The sequence below is a fragment of the Protopterus annectens genome, chromosome 2.part1 (genome assembly GCF_019279795.1).
Source record: "Protopterus annectens isolate FY-2018-M chromosome 2.part1, PAN1.0, whole genome shotgun sequence".
In the NCBI taxonomy this organism is placed as follows: Eukaryota; Metazoa; Chordata; order Ceratodontiformes; family Protopteridae; genus Protopterus; species Protopterus annectens.
Window position 1 is genome coordinate 1,513,962,969 of NC_056729.1, and position 23,161 is coordinate 1,513,986,129.

Below are 23,161 nucleotides of genomic sequence, written 5' to 3' on the forward strand. Positions count from 1 at the left end.
AGGTTACTTCCCTCTTCTAGGTAACATGGTTCCTGATCACATCCTTTTAGCTATGGATAAAGGTTTCCTTACTGGAGACATATTTATAGACCTTACCATAGCCTTTGACCTGCTTGACCACCCAATCTATTTTCCTGGTTCCAAAATTACCTATCAAACTGACATTCCACATTAAATTTTAACAAGAGTAGTACATTGGCTACCACTCCCTTACTTAAAGGAGTAAAGAAGTTGAGAGGTAGGATTAGAAATCAGCAATCTATTAAGGTCTGGAAAGGTGAGTTTTGTAGTGCATGGAGTTTATGATTATATGTGTGTGTGTGTTTAGGTATATGCATATATCAATATGTCTATATACATAGATAGATGTTTGAGTTAAAAAATGAGTGTGTGCGTGTGTGTGTGTGTGTGTGTGTGTGTGTGTGTGTGTGTGTGTGTGTGTGTGTGTGTGTGTGTGTATGTGCACATGTGAGTGTGCTTCTATAAAACATATATATAGCTGTGTGCATATATATTTGTTTGCTTTTAAAAATACTTTCCATGTATAGCAAGTAAAATTCTAGCAAATATGGGAAAATTAAATGCAGTATTTCACCATTTAAATATTTATTATAATTTATTTTACAATAATTGCAAGCATACTTACTTTAACTGAGAGCTCAAATGGGACTCGTTTTAGTTAATAAAATTACCCTAGGTAATAATACTCTAGTTTTGCATGCCCCAGCAACCATGAGATTTCTTTTTAAGATGGTGTTGCATCCATCTGTAAGACACAGAGCAGTAATCTAGGAGCAAAATATGTACATTGGCCTCATATTCATTCATGATCTACACAGGGCTTTTGGCTGAAAAATATCTTTGCTGTTAAGGTATAACAGCTTTCATATCAAATTAATTCAAAATACCTACCTCCCATCCATAGTCTGGACCTTTTATTGTCATCCTGTGCGACAGTATGCAAGGCCCAAGCCTTTCACCCATTTCGATTTTCTTTTTTGCCCATATCCCCAGCCCTGCCCCTGGAATGGAAGACTCTTTCAGTTCAAAGTCTGGTGGAATGGGAATGTCATCAGGAATGTAGACGGGGGCTTCATATGGAGAACCTTCTTTGGGAGTGAAATCCTCACTGGTTGGAAGGGGTGAAGGAGGCCCAACAGGAACTGGAGACATGATGCTGTCTTCTGTTTCTTCTTCAGCACTCTCACAGGTGGGCAGTTCATGCTCTGGCTCATACATATTATTTACAACTTCACTGTCAGCTGAAAGAGAGTGAAAATACATTTCTCTTAATTCAGAGCATTTTCGGATTGGAAGGTAAAGTGTATTATATAACAATGAGTATATGCTTAATTCTAGTGTTTATGAAAATGAGAAGTCAAGTGTAATGGTAAAACTCGAAAGCCCATGACAACAGCAACTATAATACTGAACAGACTACTCTTTTCCGCTTCTTATTTAGAAAGATCTCAGTTTAAACTTTCAGAGCAGACAGCTTTCAAAGCCAGTTGACTTTTTTTCATTAAAACCATCCACACAAATCCAACATGTGGAGCATTTTAAAGAAAAAAACTACAATGTTAAGAAAAGTTCGGTATGTGAAATGTTTACTTGTAATTCAGACTATATTTCATGCTGTGTTTCCAGACTCCCTCAGCCTTGTTTAGTAATGCAAAGAAAATTCAAAACATAGACTATTCTTTTTTTTTATTTTTTCAATGGTGTATGTCTTGCTCCTGTTACTTTTCAGTTTTTGCAGTCGTCATCATAAAGTGTTTCTTACAGAAAGCATCAGATCATGATGTAATTTAAACAGCTTTAGTAATATCCATAACTCTAAAAGACAAACACTATTTTGCCACCAACTAATATTAAGAAATAAACAGACTAACACAACAAGTAGCAAAATATTCAGTGGGTTCTAAGAAGTAGGACAATATATACTGTATTCTGTTTTTAATATAGTATAACTGCTTGCAGGACTAGTCACTCTTTTAAAAGACTTGATAGCAAGAAAATGTCCATACATGGATTTTGCTGACCTCTAGGTCTATTACATAGGAAGAAACTGGAAATAAACAATTCTTCAGATTATGGGATTACTGCAAAGTGAGTGGCATGCAACTGTGTTCATACAGCTTTTTTTGAATAGAGTGCCATAGGAATGATTTCTGCATTTAAAGGGTCTACTACAAGTGTTCATGTGCTATTTGCTCATGACACATTTGCATATCACCACTTGCTCAAAAAGGCAGGTGCCCTAACTCGCAATACACGATCCCCTGTAAATACTTGCCCCACCCAGCAGTCTGGACTAAAAAAAAAGATGAATCTCTAAAGCACCCCTCTCAGCCCCTCACCCTAAAACTCCCTTCCCCTCTCCCTAAACCTAAAATAACTTCTCCCACTCCATAAACCTAAACTCTACCCTTGTGCCCCCTAAATCTAAAATCCCCTTTCTGACCATTGCCCTAATCTACACTCTCCCATCCCTCCTGTTCTTTCACCCCGGCTACATTCACCTCACTCAAACTTGAGCAATCTGTCTAGGTTAGCTGTGGCAGCTGTTTCCAAAAGGCATTCGAGTCCTTGGCTTTGTGACAGTAGTCTCTGAGCACTTGGGACTCCAGCACTTGGATAACACCCACTGTTAAATTGTGGTCACTGGAAATGATATAGGGGTTTCTCCAGTCTCATTTTCAGTAGAAATTTATATTTTCTACCATAAAGGTACTCAAGTAAATTCTCTTTATTCTGTTGCATATTTTTCTTATCAAAAATGTTAAACAGGAAATACGGAATATTTACACCCATTTCCAGTGTATTGCAACAGTATTCTGACCAGTGTCAGTGATATTTTATGAGTTTAATAAATGTCTACATTTTTTGTGATATCAGTAATGTCTTTTAAGTCTGTAACCAAATATTGCCTATTTGTCTGTGTTACAATAAAAAGTAGTTTACAACCCACATGGGAAAATAAGTTCACAAAAATAAAACAAATAAACAAGAGCACACAGGTAAACAAGCAAGCAAATGAAGAAAGAAAGAAAGAAACAAAGAAAGAAGGTATTACAGTTAAAAAAAGATTCACTTGCTGACATCTTGACTAATTGATTGCAGGAGTGTTTATACACGAAATCTCGGGTTGCAGATCTTTGGGGTTGAGTATCTTATATGCATTGCTGTGTTATTTTAAAGATGTTATGTATATCTATATCTATATCAATATATCAATATCCACCAAACTATATATGTCATGTCATTTTTACTGTATATTGTAAACTTGTCTCTGCTAATTGTTGGAGCTTTTCTCCCTGGGCCTCTACTGAAAATGGACATATATCCAGTTAGACTAGCCCAGTCAACAAATGTAAATAAATAAATAAATATATGTATATATAGATATATATATATATATATATATATATATATATATATATATATATATATTTACAGATCCATCTATAGATGTATGCACCTGAAAATATTGACTGTGGGTAAGGTTGAGAGCTGTCTAGTTCACTGCAGATGGCCAAATAGGTAGTTCATTGACAAACGTGCGAGATTGACAATCCCTGAGTAGGGAAATATTCCCTTTCCCCAGAAATTGTGTGATCTCAGAGGTAGTGTTTATAATTAGTAGGGGTGTGCAGGGGGCGCAGCCCCTCAGATGGGGTGTGCAGGATGGCCTGCCTCATGCAAAAATTAATATTTTTTTTAAGTTTAGAATTACATGCACAAAGGCTCTTCCTTAGTGCATGCATATTGAAAAGTCAACTTCTGTGTTTTCAGCCATATGTGAATGGTGTTTTTGCAGTTGATTATAGGTGTTTTCACTAAAATTCATGTACACCTATATAAATATATCAAACATAAAGTATAGGGTATGCATGGCATACCTCCTGCAAAAAATGATTTCTGTAGATTCATTGCATCTGGTAGACTGATATGAACCCCCATTGATCCAGCAAATATTTGTGTACATTACCTTTGTTCTTCTTTGCAATTTGCTTCTACTCATCCCACACCAGGAGCACCCACAAAGCATTTTCATTTTTGCACAGCCTTATCATCTTCAATTTGAAATGCAGTCTGGTCCTCAGGCAGCCATTCTCCTTCTTATCTGTAGTTGTTTCTCCTCTGATGAATGCGTGTGCCAGTTTTTCTTTACACACACACACACACACACACACACACACACACACACACACACACACACACACACACACACACACACACACACACACACACACACCACTGCATGCAGTTTTTCTTTCACCATGTCTTTGAGATTTGGAAGGAAACTAGTGGCCCTAGTTAAAATGGACATGAAGACAGGACAGGGAGGACATATAGCTTAAACATAGGAAGCACACCAGAGAACAAATTGTTGTAAGACAGAAACCCACAAAGCATTATTCAGTAATCATGCAATTTATTCTTTTTCTGAATTGTTCGGTCAGTGAAAACCCCAGCCACAGATAAAAATATCTTATCGTTAGCAGCTATTATGTTGGAGTAGTTATATTTAGTTTGTGGAATGTGGAGGTTCTCTCTCTCTGTATGTTGGATTCAGTCTCCTGGAGGTTTCTTCCCTACTTAGAAGGTGTTTATGGAACACAGTACAGTAAAGTAGAATTGGTGAATTATGTTTTACAAAACTGCACTGCTAGGATTTATAATGGATCCCCTACTAGTATGTGGTACAACAGCAAGGCTTCCATTTTGATCAGGCACTGCTGGCCTCAGCATTATGCTCCCCAACAGTCCTTATTTAGACTGTGTTGGACTCTCCTCCCCCATATCTATACTTCATGTGCATGAACTGCACTAATGTGGAGAAGTTTCAGTTGTTTCTCTTCTCATTGTTCTACCTTCCATCCCCTCTCCAGTCTTGCCACACTCACTATTATGAAACGTGCCTGTATTTTAGTCATCATTTTCAGGACTTATTATTTTCACGTATAACCAGTTTTAAAGAAATCCATCTCTACTGTAATTATCATAAGATCCATTATTTAATTTCACAGATTTTAAATATTTTAGAACATGGCCTTTCAAACTGTACCATTGAATCTTTCATCTGCCCCTCATGGTTCCTTGAGCCTGCAGTTTCTCTACATTCATCCCTATCACTCTTTTCTGCACTGCCACTTCAAGTTTTTTGGCATTATGAACAAACACACAGCAATCTTGTTATTGTGTTCAAAGCCTGATCACACTTTTGGAACTCTCTTTTGTGTCATATCTGTGTCATAGCTCTTTCTCTGAAGCCTATGAAATGAGTTATGTGAACACTGTCATTTAGCACTGCAGCATATTATATTATATTCTTATTTACAAAACTGAATTTCAGAAGTGTTGAGGAATGTCTCTTTAATTGTAACTGCATGGAGAACAGGGAGTGTATACTGTTATACACTGAAACTTAGTTCAACTGTACATGAAACAGCTAACATTTCTTCACAGAAAGTTAATGAAGTTTGTGATGTGAGATCTTTCAGATCATTATATATCCTGAAGCGATTCAAATGTAACTGCCAAAGCTATGTCTTGTCTTTGTGCAGCCTAGGTGTTATTTCAGCTTCATTTTTCAGACAGTCAATTTCAGGCTAGGGTGAAAAAATAGATTTTGCTTGCTACACTTATAAGGTTTACAGCTGTGTAGTTTCTAGTCAGTACAATTTTTACCTTTTCTGTCATGGCTTTCATAAATGGAGATAAAAAATATACTATACTTTAAGCAGAATCATTTTTTTCGGAAGAAGTTATGCAGAATTAAAACAAAAATGACAAAAAACATAGTAAAAAAATTACAGGGTTTATAAAGAATAAGGGGTTGAAAGCAGAATCATCAACTCACACTGCTGATGTTGAACTGTCCAAGAATAAAAACAGAGGTTTCAGAATCTACAACCTGATAAAACAGAATAAAAGCATGCTTTTGTGACCTGCTTAATGTAGTGTTATCACTTAATATCTCTTAAAAAACTCATCATGGGTGAATGACCCCACAGCTTTCATGATTCTCTTTACATTTAGATGGGTGAAAGCTGAGCTTAAGGGTTCAGTGTAGGGTCACAGCATTGGGTTCTTTGTCATAAATCCATGCCTTACAGGTGGCTGATGATGGTGTTGGATACAATGGAAGTCTTATCAAATGTAAAAAAGGAATATGGAATAAAACACGCTTTTGTAGACTAAGCTCAGGTTACAAGGGAAAGTATTAAAATACATCTGTCAGTAGGAACAATGAACAGTTTACATGGCTAGTTGACTAAAAAAATTCCACCAGATTACATCTTTAATGCTAAATGAAATAACAAGCATGTCTCCCTCAATACTAACCAATGTGGTAGCAATGATAATTAAAAATAACAAGTAAAGCAAATTAAAAGAAAAAGCCTTTTTGTCTGAATATGGTACTAATAATAATAAAATATTTTAGAAAGTGTCTTGCAGTGTAGTGAAAATTAACTTAGTGTGACTGTATGGCACTGCGGGTATAGTATGGTTTTCATTACAGCGATGTATAACATAGAGGATTATGTTCATGTCCCTGGTTGTAACCATATAGTTATGTGTTTGAAACATGCATGCCAAGGAATTTAGCTCAAGAGGTGAATCTTGGCATCTATGTCAAGAACATGTAATATTAGGTTAGTATCAGAGATTTGGTCATAATTCTGTGAAGTGCGTGGAACTTTATCTGCTTCTTGTACTACTAGTTACAGAAAAAAGAAAAAAAGTGCAAAGCGTTTTGCTGGCTTTCAAAGTTGGTAAAGCACTTAGTGAGTTTTGTCAGACTGGAAAGGTTTTGAAATGAAGTCAGGGATAAATCATAGAACTAGATCGGAAACAAAGCTATTTTGACTTCTGCCAGTGTCATTTGCTGGTCAGGATTGTCATTTTTTAGAGTGAGATATGATCTTAACAGCATGCTTAACACATGTTAAGATCATGTCTTACACTTCTGAAGCCCTTAACTGGTTTGTCTTTTTCTCTGTATTGGAGCATTAGCACCTCACTTCATACACTACAAATGGTTTATTGTGAGTCATGGTGAGATATAAACAAACTGGGGGTTGGAATAATGGTTAAGGTGTTTGACTCACAGATACAAGGTACAGTGCTTGATTCTCACCTTTGGGAGGGAAACTGGTTATGCTTAGAACTGCCTATTAAGAAAGCCTAGTAATTAATTAATTAAATGTCACAATCCAGCACAATAAATGGACTCTAATGTAAAGTTCTAGAATTCAAAAACTAAATTGTTTTAGTTCCTTTAATAAGCTATATCTAGCTTTACAGCCAGCTGAAAAAAAAATGTTGAGAAACTGCAGCTGAAAAACGTACTTCCACAAATTAGAGTTTTTAATATGAATGACTTTTTTAAGCCCTCAGTTCCATTTAGTGATACATGATGTGGGGCACATTTTCAAATGATTTATCTCAGATCTGATCTGAGAAATCTTTGTTTACGTCTGTTTGTGATAGCACTTTGTTGTTGTTCTTCTTCTTTCGGCTTTCCCCAGTTAGGGGTTGCCACAGCGAAATTCCGGTCCGCTAATGATTGGCAGTCAATTTTTATGGTGCCGAGGTGCCAGCTCGATGCCCAACCTTCAACGAAGGCACGCCCATTCACGCATGTCTTTCGAATGCCACTCGACCGCTGGGAGGACATGCAGACCACATAGAAACTATCAATTTTCCAAGTTTATATCCACAGAAATGTTGTTAATGCTGCATGCATGCACAATCTGCACATATACATTACACATATGCATACATCCACTGGGAATGTACGGAATCTGTGAGTAAATATACATTAAGCTACAGTTACAGCTTTAAAATGTTATTGTGAAAGTGCACTTAACACAACAAATGTTGATGAGGCTAGCTGAGTTGTACAAGAACCATCTGTTTTCATGTCAGCAAAAGTTACCCTCAAAATGTGGAGGGGACATGGTGGTCAACAGGACAGAAGAAAAATGCGTGCAAACCACAATGGCTGACCAGGTTATTGTACAAGTTAAGTGTATTTACTAAGCAAGGGATTGCGCATTACAAAAAAGAAATTTCAGAAAGATATGTACTACAAAGTTATTTACGCAATGGTATTTTTGGGGTACAGATACCTGACTTAATGAAGTAGCAGCTACTTTGGTCTGATCCCTCCAGAGGTTAGTCACCATGGAATGCTCTAGTCAGTCAGTGGCACCTCCTCAGACTTCATTATGCATTTCTTCCAATTTGCCTAATTTCCAAGTTTCTTCAGAAAGCCTGAACATGCAAATCTACAATAATTCTCAATGTCCTATTCTGGCCCAGGCAAATCTGGTTTATCATGCTCTGGTTTCATTTGAAGAAATCCCTTTGACTTCTAGATCCTGAATCAGCTCTCCTAGATCAATATTAGGTCAGCCCCCCCCCCCCCCCCAGGCCTTCAAAACCTCAGATTAACCACATGTTTTTTCTGTTTCCATAATGAACAAAGCTCTTTCCATACCTCTCAACCTCTTAGTGCAAGAAATCTTGACAACTAATATAATGGGGTAACAAATGCCCACAAATAGGAACAGATTTTAAATATGGCTCTTATAAACATAGAAAGTTACTAGAATAAGAGGATTTGTGTTAGAATGCATTTTCTGAAGGATATGAAGTCTGAAATTCATATATATGTCATTATTTAGTGAATTCACTCCTCAGTGAATTGCCAGAAAACTTCAAATTATATGAGAACAGATCAAAATATGAGGCAAAAATCTGGATGTTCTGCAAAGATATTGACAGTTCAGAGGTATGATGATCCATCCTTGTCCCAAATGGTGGTGTGTATATATATATATATATATATATATATATATATATATATAATTTTATATATATATATATATATATATATATATATATATATATATATATATAGGGGTTCACTACATATGATTAAAAGTTCATATGACCGAAGCCCATTTGACTGAGACCAAATGATCAAAAGTTCATATGACCGAAAACTCATTTGACCGAAAAACAGCACTGGCAGGTATATGCCCTGCTCCCCACTGTAGTGCGACCCTAGAGTTAGAATATATTGTTAGGGGGTGGGGAGTATGTGGGGTGTGGGGGGCGTAGCCTCCCACAAAGTTTAGTTTTATTAAACAATATGAAATCAAACCACAAAATATCTGATCAAACTAGGTGGGGGGGCTTTGCTCCAATGCACCCCCCCAATGTGGGGGGCTGCACCCTCACACCTCCCCTTACAATATATTCTAACTCCAGGGTCGCACTCCAGTGGGGAACAGGGCATATACCTGCCAGTGCTGTTTTTTGGTCAAATGAGTTTTTGGTCATATGGGTTTTCGTCATATAAACTTTTGGTCGTTTGGTCTCAGTCAAATGGGCTTCGGTCATATGAACTTTTGGTCATATGTAGTGAACCCATATATAGATATAGATATAGATATAGATATAGATATTGTCTGTTAATTTACCCATGTTTGTTTGTCTTTTCGGTTTTTCCCGGTTAGGGGTCGCCACAGCAGAACTCCGGTCCGCTAATGATTGGCAGTCAATTTTTATGGTGTCGAGTTGCCAGCCCGACGCCCAGCCTTCAGTGAAGGTACACCCATTCATGCATGCCTTTTGGAGGCCACTCGAACACAGGGAGGATATGCAGACTCCACACAGAAGACACTGCAGCGGAGAATCGAACAGGAGAACCTACACTCTAAAAAAGTAAATGGAAATAGTTTTATGTGTGGAATACAGAAAAAGTAGAAAAAGGCTTAGAACCTTTCTCTGGCTCCATCCCAGAACATTTGCAATTTCTTTCTCTAATAAATAGGGTCTAGTTATTCTACCATTAAAGTACAATTATGTCCACTTCAGTCTTCAATTCAATTTCAAAACCATTCCCTGACTTCACACAAATTTTGCAAAACCTTTCTCATGGGGCATATTTCCTCTGCGCCCTCCATTAAAATGTTCTACTCTTTCATGGGTCTTCAGTTTTGTCTTAGATACTCTAACTTTCATGGGTCTTCAGTTTTGTCTTCGATACTCTAACAAAACCTTCATCATCTTTTTTTCAAAACCAGCATCTTTTAATAAATTAAAGTCCATTTATCATAGAAACCTAATGCATGGTCACAATTACCTCTGCCAGTTGGATATTAGAACTACATGCCTTGTCATTTTTCCTCCTTTCTTAGTATTTCACAAGGATAAGGTCACATTAAGAGCTGGCTCATCCTAAACTAACCTAAATTATCTACCAGTATTTTCACTGACCATTCTAACAAAAGAGAGTATTTGTTACATACCCCAGATATTAAATGGCATTTCAGGTTCTTTGCCAAAAGAAACAAACCATTTAAGGAAAATACTCAGTAAACCTGCGGTAGCACTGTCACCTGACAGTAAGATGTTGCCCCGTTCGATTCTCAGCTAGAGCGTCTTCTGTCCGGAGACATGCGTGAATGGGCGTACCTTCGTTGAAGGTTGTGTGTCAGGGCTGGCAACCCAGCGCGTAAAAATCTACTGCCAATAATTAGCGGACCGGACTTCCGCTGTGGTGACCCCTAACCGGGAAAAGCCAAAAGACACAACAACTCAGTTATTCATATCCATTGCCCCAAATAAAATGGGCAAGAAAATCTCAAAGCAAATGTTATCCAGATGGCTATTGACTGTATCACCTCTGTCTGCTCTGCCAGAAATAAATCCTTACCTGCTAAATCAAGAGCTCATTCTATCAGATCTATTACAGCCTGTACTTCCTTTTTCTGAAATTCTTCAGTGGATGAGATCTGTGGTTCAGTAACATAGTCTACTTTGTATACCTTTGCCAGACTTTATAGATTAGATGTCATATCTAGATCTAGACCTTACCTTAGAGTTTCAATTCTGAAAGACATCCTGTCATGGTACCACACACAAGAAAATAGGTGATTTGGGATTCTGTGCCAAGAGTTGGATTGGATGGACAGATGAAATAGTATGTGAAAGCTATGTGCTTACCGTAACACTGGATGCTTTTTAACCTACTCATCTGATACATTGTTCCTCCCTCCTTCCTGCTAACCCACCTCCTTCGAAGGGTCCTGTAAACTAGTCTGGCGTGTTTTCTCTTTCATTTTCTTTTATGACAACTGGTCCACAGCATATGTCATTATCTGAGTGCAAACTCAGCCTGAGGTCTGTGAGGGCACAGGCAAATTACGGGGGAAAAATCTGAAGAATAAGATGATGGCCTGATTGGATCTGACAAGTGGCTTTGTACATAGTAGTTGTATTGGATGGACTAGGATGTAAAGTTTCCAGCAGTATAGTAAGTGTATAACTTCTGTTTTTCCCCACTCACTGGTCGCACAATCACTGTAACAGAGGAGTGTTGATAGAAAGATTTTCTCAATACACAGTTTTGCGAGAACTAAAACAGCTGCTAACCAGGTAAGAACACTTGACAGAAACCCATTTTCAGTGGCAATGTGGCAACAATGTTTGGTTAAGTGGCTTGCTCAGAGTTACTCAGCAGGCAAATGAAGGATGAGGGAATGAAACCCAGGATTGCAGTAAGTGTAGGTCTATCCTCGCATTGTATTTTTCTTTTCCTGGTTTTGCTTCCATAAAAAAGAAAATGGGCATATGTTAAGTAGTTTTCTGTATGGATCCAGAATGGCTGTCCCAGCCAAGCTACTTTCCTACTTTCTAAGAGTGCAGGACTTAGTGTATGAGGTACCAGAGGTGCAGAATATCTTCAGTGGTTGCTGGAACTTGACTCAGAAATATAATAATAATGAGATAAAGGTGCTGAAGGTATAGTAGTGTCCAAAATGAACCATACTCAACACCCTGCTTGTTTAAGAATTGCCAGCTGTACCACTGTAGTGTATTTACACTGACATTATAATGCATTCCATATGCTACATTCCTAATTAATGCACAGATTGTTCAACTGTCCCGGATTTGAACTCCTATTTTTGTCCAATCCCTCAGAACGTTTCTGAATTTCTGGTTAATCACCGAGGATTACAGTTGGTCAGTAATATCAGACAGAGTTGCATGCATCTCATTCCTCAGAAAAATACCTTTATACAAAATCTGTCGTTCGATTAACTTTTAAATGTATTAACAATATATAAAAGATGTTCCTGATTTTGGGCCTCTGTTGCCTCATTATCTTTGTTTTGGTCACAACCCCTGCAATTATTTTTGGCTTTGTCCATTTTTCTTGAGCAAAAAAGTTGAAAGCTATGTGCAGAGTCAACATGTATTGTAGTGATCTGCACAGAGTAAATTCTAACAGAGAAAAGATATACTGTTAAAAACAATGTCTGCAAGCAATGGCTTACCTGTTCAAATTGTTAATGGCAGCTGTTCATCATTCATATCAGATAAATTTAAGTCAGTTCTGAAATAGAATGGTGTTAAAATATTTTATACCTGTAGCCAGCTTCTTAGACATGGATGAACCAGATGGAGCATCTGAAGAAGGATTTGAGAAAACTGCTTAAAAAAATGATGTCAAGGTCGGACCTCCTTTACAACGCAGAATTTGTATATCATAATAGTATATAATGTTGTGTCTTTCGGCTTTTCCCGGTTAGGGGTCGCCACAGCGGAACTCCAGTCTGCTAATGATTGGTAGTAGATTTTTACATGCCGAGTTGCCAGCTCTGACGCACAACCTTCAGTGAAGGTATGCCCATTCATGCATGTCTCCACACAGAAGACGCTCTAGCTGAGAATCGAACAGAACAACATCTTACTGTGAGGTGACAACGCTACCACAGCACCACCACCACTGCAGTTATCATAATAGTATATAATAGTATATAATAAACCACAATATTACATCAACAGTGTGGCCCCTGTAGTGAACATTGCCTCCAAATTATGACATATCATAATTATAAGAAATACATATCAGGCTGTACAAACCAACTATATGATCAGGAAAAAGAAAGGGGTCCAAACTGAATGTCTGGGACCAGGTGACACAATGTTAATGTAAAACAAGGTACCTAGAGAAAAAAAAACAAGCTGATGGCCAACCTGCAGGATAACTCATTGTAAAGGAACTGCCAAGCATGCAAAAAAGGACACAGAATGACAGTTTGGGCAAAGGGAGCATTGCTTTGCAGTCTGGCTATGCTCCAATGCAAGCACAGGGCTGCACAAAAGGGACAGTTTGGGCGAAGGGAGCATTGCTTTGCAGTCTGGCTATGCTCCAATGCAAGCACAGGGTTGCACAAAAGTGACAGTTTGGGCGAAGGGAGCATTGCTTTGCAGTCTGGCTATGCTCCAATGCAAGCACAGGGTTGCACAAAAGACACTGACTGGTGAGGTACAGACTTTCATGAGGAGCTATCAGGGACATAAGTATGGGAGCGCACACACATCACGGGCAAGGCAGTAGATTCCTGTTATCTATGTAGTGCTTTCATCACCACTAGGTCGGTGGCAGCTGGAAACGTCTTCATTGCCTATGGTGCATGCTGCTGATTGGAGGGAGTACATACCTGTCATGGCTAGAAGGGCAGATCTCCCTTTTAGGTCTGCATCTGTGGGGGCACACTCATTTGGCATGTGGGTTTGGGGTACCCTTAGTCACAGAAAGATTAGAAGGATTGACTTTCTACAGACACCTATCAAAGGGGTCAGTAGGATGCTTCTTGTCATAACTGCGGTTCAAAGATATTAGTCCAGAGACAGCAATGTAAGTTCCACAAACTGACTTATGCATCTGAAAAGTAACTTGGGGGGGGGGGTCTGTGATTTACTTCTACCCGGAATAATCTGGTTATGAGGGTAAAGCTGAACAGATCAAGTTTTTATTTAAAAGTTCCCAAACATGGCATTGTGCTTTTGTACTAAGGCTTATGTTTATTTTTAAACAATGTTTGTTTGTTTGTTTGTTTGTTTGTTGTTCTTTTCCTTTTACATGGGGTTTGGATGGCAGATTGTCTGAATGTGGCACAGTAAGCTCTCAGATCTTTGGGAAGAAAAATGCAATACGAATGAATAAATAAAACTGAAATTAGTAGTTTCAGTTGGTAAAATACTGAAACAGAAAGATGAAGTGGCTTGGAGTATTGCGTCTGGTCAGTCTTTCTGCTGAATGGCATAAAACTTCAGATATAATGGTGTTACTGACTGAACCAGACCAGGAAAATGATGAAGGAGTCTGCTTTATGCAATAAAAGGTTCATTAATCCTTCCTAATGTAAGCCGTCTGAACTGAAAATCTAGTATCTCCAAACTAGAGAAGTGAATGTTAAAGTGAATATTACATTGTAGCAGGCAGCTGTTCAGCAGACTAGCCCTCTAATTATATTAATGGTAGCTGCATGTCATCACAAATAAAGGATATCTAACACTGCAGCAAGAGATTTGAGCCAATGGATAAAACGGCTCATACAGAAAGTTTTAGAATTACAGGAGTGTTGGAGCATTTAAAAGGCAAAAAGCTTTATTGCCAGTGTAAACCAGAAGGTTTATTTCATTTCCAACTGAAAGTCTGCAGTCAAGTGACTTAAGGCCATCTCAGAAATGTTAGTATAAGGGAGCCAAGTGGACTCAGTCATGAACCCTGCAAGTGAAAAAAATAATGACAAGTCTGCACAATTTCATGCGATGTGCACACTGAGATGCAAGGCATGAACGTTCTTCTATTTTAATACAAAACATACCCGCTATTTTATTCCTATGCAAATCTTGAGCAGTAAAACTATACATTTTTTATATTTTCTATTGTCTTGCGAAATATTAGAAAATTCCAGAAACTGGATGTGCTCTGAGTATTTTAAAAACATGAGCTTCCACGGTATATGGTATTGTTGGCTAGTGCATTAATTTAATAAAACTTATATTTTTATTATATTTACAAGTTTTAAAACTGCAATTGCTTTACTGAGTGTTCTGCACTTACAGTGAGTTTCAGCTTTGCAAGTATACTCAGGGAATAGTTATTTTGTAATGGAATCAGAATAATAAGCAGAAATTAGAACTTTTAATCAAGGGTACACTTCAGAATTTCATCCGTGTAAAAAAGGAATTTCATATTTTTATAACTGCAAATCAGTCTGTTCTTGGGGTACCAGAAGGTTCTCTTTTTTCCTTATTTACTGCTGCCAGTAAGCAGGTAATTGTGCATATAAACCATATATAACATTACAAGGTATTAGTGTCATTATGAGCTCTTATATATTCAAGGCCACAGGTATACTTTGATTAAAACAATACAATTTTCTGATTCAAAATTCCAGAAATGATGGTCATATGCTTAAGCCTGCTAGAGTCTGTTCTCTTGGTAAGAGTGAAACAGTCAATACAAAAACAACCTTCGTATGTAGACCATTGTATAAATTACACTGAAAATAGTCTATAAAACATAGTATGCATTTTGTTTGTTGATATGAAGTAAATGAGCTGAAGTTATTTTTACAGGTACGTCAATATAGCAGGATTTTGTTACCAAAGGTGGAAGTTCAACTGAACTTTCCAACTATAGAGCTATAACTATCCTACCTCCTCTATCAAAGGCTCTTGAAAAATATATCCATTGTAAACTTTTCAACAACCCTAGCATCAATAATCTTTTGTAAACTCAGCATGGCTTCCTTCCCTATCTTTGCACAAAGAATGTCCTCCTCATTTTCACTAACACCATAAACTTTCACGGAATTACAGGTAACCTTGCCTCATCTTTATTCTTAGATCCATCTAAAGCATTTTGTACAGTTTCTCATCAAAAAAATACTAATCAAGCTCTTTATGACTTGAGTACTCATCCCTCTTATAGGTTCATAGGTTCATAGGTTCATACTAGGCTATCTGCCCAAGGGCATTTATAAGCCTAGCCCATAGTTATGTGGCTTTCGCCACCCCTTTAGTTTGAATAAAAACTATGCCTATCATTTTTCTGTGCCTCTGTCAAGCAGTGACACTGAAGTAATCCCTGGGGTATATCTGCGATCTCCCATCCATTGGTCAAGATTCCTCTTGAACAAGGCCAGCGAGGTGCTCTGCCTCACATGTACCGGGATTTTGTTCCACAGCATAGGGAGTCTCTGGGTGATGAATCTGTCCCTCCAGCACGTTCTATTTATAACCGTGTCAAGGTTTAAGTCTCCCGCCCTTGTGGTTCTGAGGGATCTAGATTTTTTGAGGTGAAGCATATTCATCAAATCTGGGTTTGACATGGCCTTATATGTCAGGCACAGGTCACCTCTGAGCAAGCGGTATGAGACTGAATAAAGCTGGAGTTCTTTCAGTCGGGCAGCATAAGACATATTTTTGAGACCCTTTATCCTTTTGGTGATGAACTTTTGGGGCCTTTCAAGCTGCATCAGGTGTCTGGTCAGATACATTCCGAACGGGGCATTGTACTCAATCATAGGCCTAATGAGTGATGAGTACAGGGGGACGATGACCTCCCTTGATCTAGATGTGAATCCCTTCATGATCAGGTGGGCGATATAGAAGGTTTTCCTAACTACTTTAGCAACATGAGTGTCAAACGAAGACTACTGTCAACTTGGGTCCGCAGATCCCTGATGACTTTTTCTGTGCTCAGTGGATTGTCACCTATATGGTAGCTAGGGGTAACCTTGTTTTTCCCGAAGGGTATGACTATGCATTTTTGGCGTTTAACTTCAGGCCATGGCTCTGGCACCAGTTATCCGTTTCTGTGAGGCCCTTCTGGAGGATATCTGTGTCAGATGTGTTTTCGACTATGGCCCAGTTTGCAGTCATCTGCAAACTTTGTCAGCCATAACCCTCCTGTGTTTGCTTGTACTTCAGAAAAGTAGATGCCGAACAAGAGTGGACCCAGGACTGAGCCCTGTGGGACACCACTTGTGACAGGCTTTGAGTCTGACATGGCTCCAGCAACTCTGACCCTGTGGGTTCTGTCGCTTAGCCAGTTTGCAACCCATCTTGTGATGTATGGGTTTACATTCAAGCTGATGAGTTTTTCGATGATACCTGAGTGGGGTATTGTGTCAAGGCCTTTGCCAGGTCGAGGTAGGCTGTATGGACTGCCTTTCCTCATCAATGGCCTTGGTGACTGTCTCGAAAAAGTCAACCAAGTTTAAGAGGCAGGATCTGCCTTTGACAAAGCCAAACTGGGTTGGATCCAAAGTCTGCAAGTTCCCTATGTCTTTATTTATGAGTTCCATTATGATCCTCTCCATGGCTTTGCAGATAAGGCTTGTCAAGCTAATGGGGCGGTAATTTCCAGGGTCTGTGGAGGCACCGCCCTTATGAAGTGGGACCACAGTCGCCGGCGCCACTCCTTGGGTACGTATCCTGAGGTGAGGCTAAGATTAAACAGCTGTCCTAACTGTGGGTTTAATTCCTCGTTGAGTTCATGAAGCACACAGCCGGGGACACCATCCGTCCCATGGATGCTGTGTTTTTGCCTTAGTGAGGGCAGTTCTCACCTGGGCGTTGGAGATGTTTGGGGGCTACAATCCTCTGGAATAGATATCTCTCCTTTTGGGGGAGGGGAGAAGTTTGCACTGAACCTGTCAGCCAGTATGTTAGCAATGTGTGTAGGTTCAGTAATTTTCACATCATTTTGAACTAATTCTGAGCATATCTGGGAGTTTCCTCCTAGGTTTCTAACATAGCTAAAGAAGGCCTTATGATTGTCTTTAGAGTCCTTGGCGATTTTTCTCTCAAAATTTGCCTTGGATGATTTTATGAGAGCTCTTAGTTTTTACTTATAATGATCAAAGGTGTCTTACCTTTCAAGGATTTTGCTCTATCTTGTAGTAGCTTCCTCCTTTTGTTGTAGAGCTTGTTTATGGCTGGGGTCCACCAGACTGGACGCTTGCCTTTGGTACAGAGAGTCTTAGTTTTGTTTGGGATTGCCTGATCCATGCAGTCCTGTAGGTGCTGGTAGAAGGCATTTGTAAGTGATTCAGTGGTTTGAGTAATGTTTACCACTGGCTCAGGGGCCTTAAAGGAGACCACACTAGTTTTTAGAAGTGTGAAATCGGCTTTTGAGAAGTTTTTCACTGTGGTCTTTTTGTTTCAGGTGGGGCGGGATGAGGACCTCCAGCGAGATTAGTTTATGATCTGATCTCACCAGTGAGGGGTATACTTCGGTGTTGAACATTTTGATCCCATGTTCGTGATGATGAGATCAAGTATGTTTTCACCTCTTGTGGGGATGGTGACTAGTTGTTCCATGGCATTTGAGTTTATGAACTCCAGGAATCTTTGGGTTAGAGTGTTCGGGCTTGAGTAGTGTTCCCAGTCTATATTAGGGTAGTTGAAGTCACCTAGTATGATGGTGTTTGGAGATACATTTATCCCCTCCAATGTTTTCAGGAAGGCCATGTGAGGTTCCTGAGTTTGAGAGGGTGGCCTGTAACATGCTACAAATTGCAGAGCAGTCTTGCCTATGGTTAATTGCACCTGGATGGTCTCAGATGCATTGTGCGTTGCCACCAACCTTGAGGTGTGGGTGTCCTTTATGAATATGGACACCCCCCCTCCTTTCTTGGTGTTGTCCGGATTTTGGGGCCGGAACGTATGATATGATTATGGTATCAGAGATACCTATGAAATAGGCAGAAAGCTGTAAAATAGCAAAACAAATACTCAGCATCTCCCTCCATTTCTGTTGGTATTCCTCGAGTATCAATCCTAGGACCATTACTGTTTGACATGTTTATAAATGCTCTCCTCACTGGAACCAAGCGTAACAGCACAGTGCAATTTACAGACGACCCTACCCTTATCTGCTATATTTAGCAGTTCACTCAAGAGTGCTTCTCATCTACTGAGTCCTGATTAGGCACCTATAACCTAATCTTAAATGCAAAGAAAACCAAGTTTATTCTATTCTTACCAAAACAGCATCAAAACCAAAAACAAACCTTTAGTATCACATCAAATCAAAATCTACAACAGAAATATTTTCTATAGTATCACAGTTTAAATTGATAGGTGTTACTATAGATGAACATTTGAATTTCATATTTCTTAAGCCATTAAAAAACACATAAAAAACTTGGAGCACTTTATCAAGCTAGTGCATATCTCTCAGAATTTGCTAGGAAAACCATGGTTTCATCCTATCCTCTCCCATCATTTTTTTATGCAGCTCCATTCTTACTAGCCTGCATTCTTCATATATGAGGAAACTGGAAGCACGCTGCAACAGGATACTAAATTCACAACCAACTTTCCATCCAGAGCACATCACTGTGTTTCCCTTAAACAATTACTCTGGATTAATCTCCCCCCTACAATCAACTTATTACTGCACACAACCATACAACCTGATTTATAAACCCAAGAACTGTCCTCTCTAAACAACATTCTCCAGCATTCCTTCCCTAGAAGAGAACTGCGTTCAGGAAATACATATCTCCTAATTTCTATTAAATCTACAACCATAGCTGGTGACTCACTTTACTTAATTTATGTCACTAAAGTGTGGAACAAAATAAAAATTGAACTATGACAACTAGAAAAACTGAAATCCTTCAAAGCCAGACTTAAACAATACCTCTCCAACTCTTGTTTCTGCTCCAGCTCTGCACCTGGGTAATCACACCACCTCATCACTCTAAGCAGTAGCATAGCTATACTGGAGTTGACGAGGCAGTCTCAATTGCTCTTTAATGCATACTGGCTTTTTTATTACTAAAATGAGAAGATGGACGTTTAGAGGCAGGGTGCAGAAATGGGACCTGACTGACTGGGGCAAGGGGGGGCATATCACATATCTGGCTACCTGGTGGGTATGCCAGTAGAAGGAGTTAATTTCTTTTTCTTCCTTTTTGTTTTTTTTTTGTTTTTGTTTATTTGCTCTTTACATAGAGAGCTGTGGATGGCAGTGCATAGATTAGGCACTATCTGCAGAAGCCCTGTTCTTGCTCTTCACTTGAAGAGCTGAGTGGTTGAATGCTAGTTCATGGTACAGTCACAGCATACTGGTTGAGTCATTCTCTTTTTACTTGTATATAGCCAGCATGTGCATTTCTGCACCCCGTTTTTCTGTACATATCATTTATATGTTACTTCATTGTTTTCTTTTCTTCATGCTTCTGAATGTTTTTGGAATTTTTTTGCATTTCTCAAACCTGCTTTGTGAAGTTTAAAATTGTAATTGTATGCTATCTTTTTAATGTTTATATTTTAATATGCAAACATGGTGCTTTTCTCCCTGGGCCTCCACTGACAAAGGCATTTGCCCAATCAAATTATCCTGGTCAGCAAATGGAAATAAATAAATAACTAAATAAATAAATAAAGTGAACTGGTCCAATGACTCCATTTAGCCACAGCCTGGGTCAAGAGGCAAAAACAAATACTATAGCATTTACAGATCTAAGTTAATTCCATTAAAAGTATATTCAGCATAACATGCCGTTTCTATGCAGTGCTATCTTGGTATAACAATGAGTAAAAGACAATAGAATTAAATAAATTACATTGTAACTCAATGAGCAATCGACACAATTTAATACAATAGCCAGAACAAAGCAATATAAAACATATTACAAACAGGAAGTATAATAGCATTCCCCTAAAAAAGGTGTGCATGCCTACTACTGAAGGAACACTAACTGAGGGAATGACTGGGCTGACAAATGGGCATGACTGTAGTGGTTATTGATGTTCGCCAGTGTTCCTGAATCAAAAAACTTTTGATGGATTAAACAAACTGTGCCTTCAGATTATTTTGGATTATTTGCAGTGTAGCTAATGTCTTTACATTGTCAGGTATGTTGTTCTGGTAAGTAAGGACCAATCTGGCAAAAGCTTGTTCTGAGAAGTCTTAGTGGATTTGGATTTCCTAAAGTCTAGAAGTGATGTCACTGAAAGTGTGTTGTTTTTAATAGGGGACAGTAGCTACCACTGAGCAGGTCATAAGTGAGACAATTTAGCATAATACAGCTGTGGCTAACAGTGGGACCCAGATGTGTCTTGCCATGGTAATACAGTGGTCTTTTCTGTGACTGGAGAAGTAAATGAATGTAATAATTTTGTTTTTTGGCCTCTAGTGAATGAGAATTTAGGGTGGTTGATAATACAGTAATGGAGAGAGAGTATTCTGTCCTGGTTAATAGTACACTGTCAGCAATGGTCCTTCTGGCTTCTAGGATAAGAAGATTAGATACTTTAATGGAGACTATAAGCTGAGATAAAACTTTGCTAACAATGTTCCCAGTGTGCATTGTAAAGGTCTGACTGGGGTCAAGGAAATTCCTAAGTAGCTTTTTGAAATAATGCTAGCCAGTGGTGTACCAAAGGAATCTTTGATATCTGAGAAAAGCAGACATATAATTTTGCTAAATCTAACTTAAGAAAGGGTATTAGCATGTTTAGGAGAAACTGAAATATAGCTAGCTAAGCATACCACTGAAAGTAAAGGGGTAGACAGCTTGTGATGATGGCTTATGGCAAATATAGCCCAGGGAATAGTAATCTATAATCTAACAACACTCTCATTTCTGCAAAAAAAAGGAATTTGCAAAAGGAAATATTGTGTGGTACTTTATTGCAAGTTGCAATGAGAACTCACTTGACACTCTGGCTAGACTTATTCATAATGAGCAATGACTGGAGAAGCTGCTGCTATGGCATTCAAGGGTATTAGGGCAGATGTGTCTGCTAGTCAGATAGGATTAATGGGTATTTTTTAAAAAATATATATTTTTTTAAATGGACACAATGTTTAACTTACCTTTCTCAGCACAGTCTGATACTAAGGCGTGTCCCTGATTTATGGAAGGTGGCCTTTGTTATACCAGGGGAATACTATAAAGATGAAAATCTATAGGCCCATCATTCTGATTAGTGTAAGGGGGCAGTGATTTGAGAGAATATTAGTTAATAAACTTCAGCCATCTTTCAGAAAACAGAGATATAAAAGCATTTTTTGCTAAGTCATTTTTTGTCTAACAAACTTATTACAATTCTTCACAAACTTGCTGATTGCATTGGACTTGGGTTTATCAGTTGATATTATATATTTACATCTATCAAAGCCTTTGATTTGGTATGTCATAGTAAAATATTCTCAGGAAGATTGATTTATGGTTATTGAAAAATTAAATTATTTTTTATTCCTTTAGGTGAAATCCAAGGATTATTCCTGCCTTTTATATGTTTAAAGGAAAACGTTGCCCTCTCCTACAGTTTAACTCAACCTTTAGGTTTTCTTTCTCCCTACAATATGATTCCAGTATTGTGTAGGTACCAGAAAACTGATTGCACTTTCTAAAACTTTTATTTCCTTGTATTGGAATCTTAGGTTTATAGATTAGTACTAGGCTAACTGCCCTTAGGGACCATTTTAAGCCTAGCCAATTACCCCATGGGAGAATCAAACCACGCATCTTGCGTCTATAAGGCAAGAACCTTAACCATTATGCCAATCTCCCAGGGAACATCCACCTGCTTTTTTAAGTTTAACTTCTCACATGAAACCACATGCATGACATATCATAGACACAGATAAATCTATAGTTTACACTGTTAGGTACTGCTGTCGGTCTCAATAGGGCAATTAATCCTGCTAATGTCAGGTGCACAGCAGTTGATATAAAACAAGACAGAAAGCTGTGGAACTGTTTTCCACTGTTTTTATTGCGGAGAGTAGGCACATTTAACACTCCTCTTTCATAGCATTAAAAAGCAATTAAATCAGCCAGGGGGTTTGAAGACAGTTGTCACCTCTTCTGACAAATTTACATAAGCAGCAGCACAGTATTGAAACGGTAAGCTTTAAATGATGATTATTTATAATACTTTATATGTCAAGATAACTTAAATGTAGTGTCAAAGATTTCTGTGTCATTTAAAGAAAAGTCAGAAAATATTTATTCTTGTAAAGTATCAACACATGTACTATTTTCAAGCCCCTCCCCCCACATAGAGGACACAAGTGCAGAAAGAGAGACAAGTGCAAACCTATCAACTAGGTGGACTGATAATGTTCATAAAAAGGTATTTTATGCTTATTTGTGACATCCTCCCAGGATGTACATCTGGTACACCCAGATCCCTGGTAATAGATTCCCACTGACTTTGAGTCAGTCCTTACATTGTTAGAGTGCACGAGCATTTTGTAGTCCACAAAGGAAATGTGACCATCGGTGGCAACCATAATATACAGCTGAAT

General features: G+C 38.4%; 1 protein-coding gene across 5 annotated transcripts in view; it reads right to left on the bottom strand.

Moving 5' to 3' along the window:
- PRDM16 (PR/SET domain 16) overlaps positions 1-23,161 on the bottom strand; it is a 2,576,872-nt gene that overhangs the window by 1,702,667 nt on the left and 851,044 nt on the right. For all 5 annotated transcript variants that reach the window (XM_044062971.1, XM_044062974.1, XM_044062970.1 and 2 more), the window contains exon 2: positions 913-1,262. In XM_044062971.1, coding sequence (XP_043918906.1) covers positions 913-1,262 — 350 coding nt within the window. The remainder of the gene's footprint in view (positions 1-912; positions 1,263-23,161) is intronic.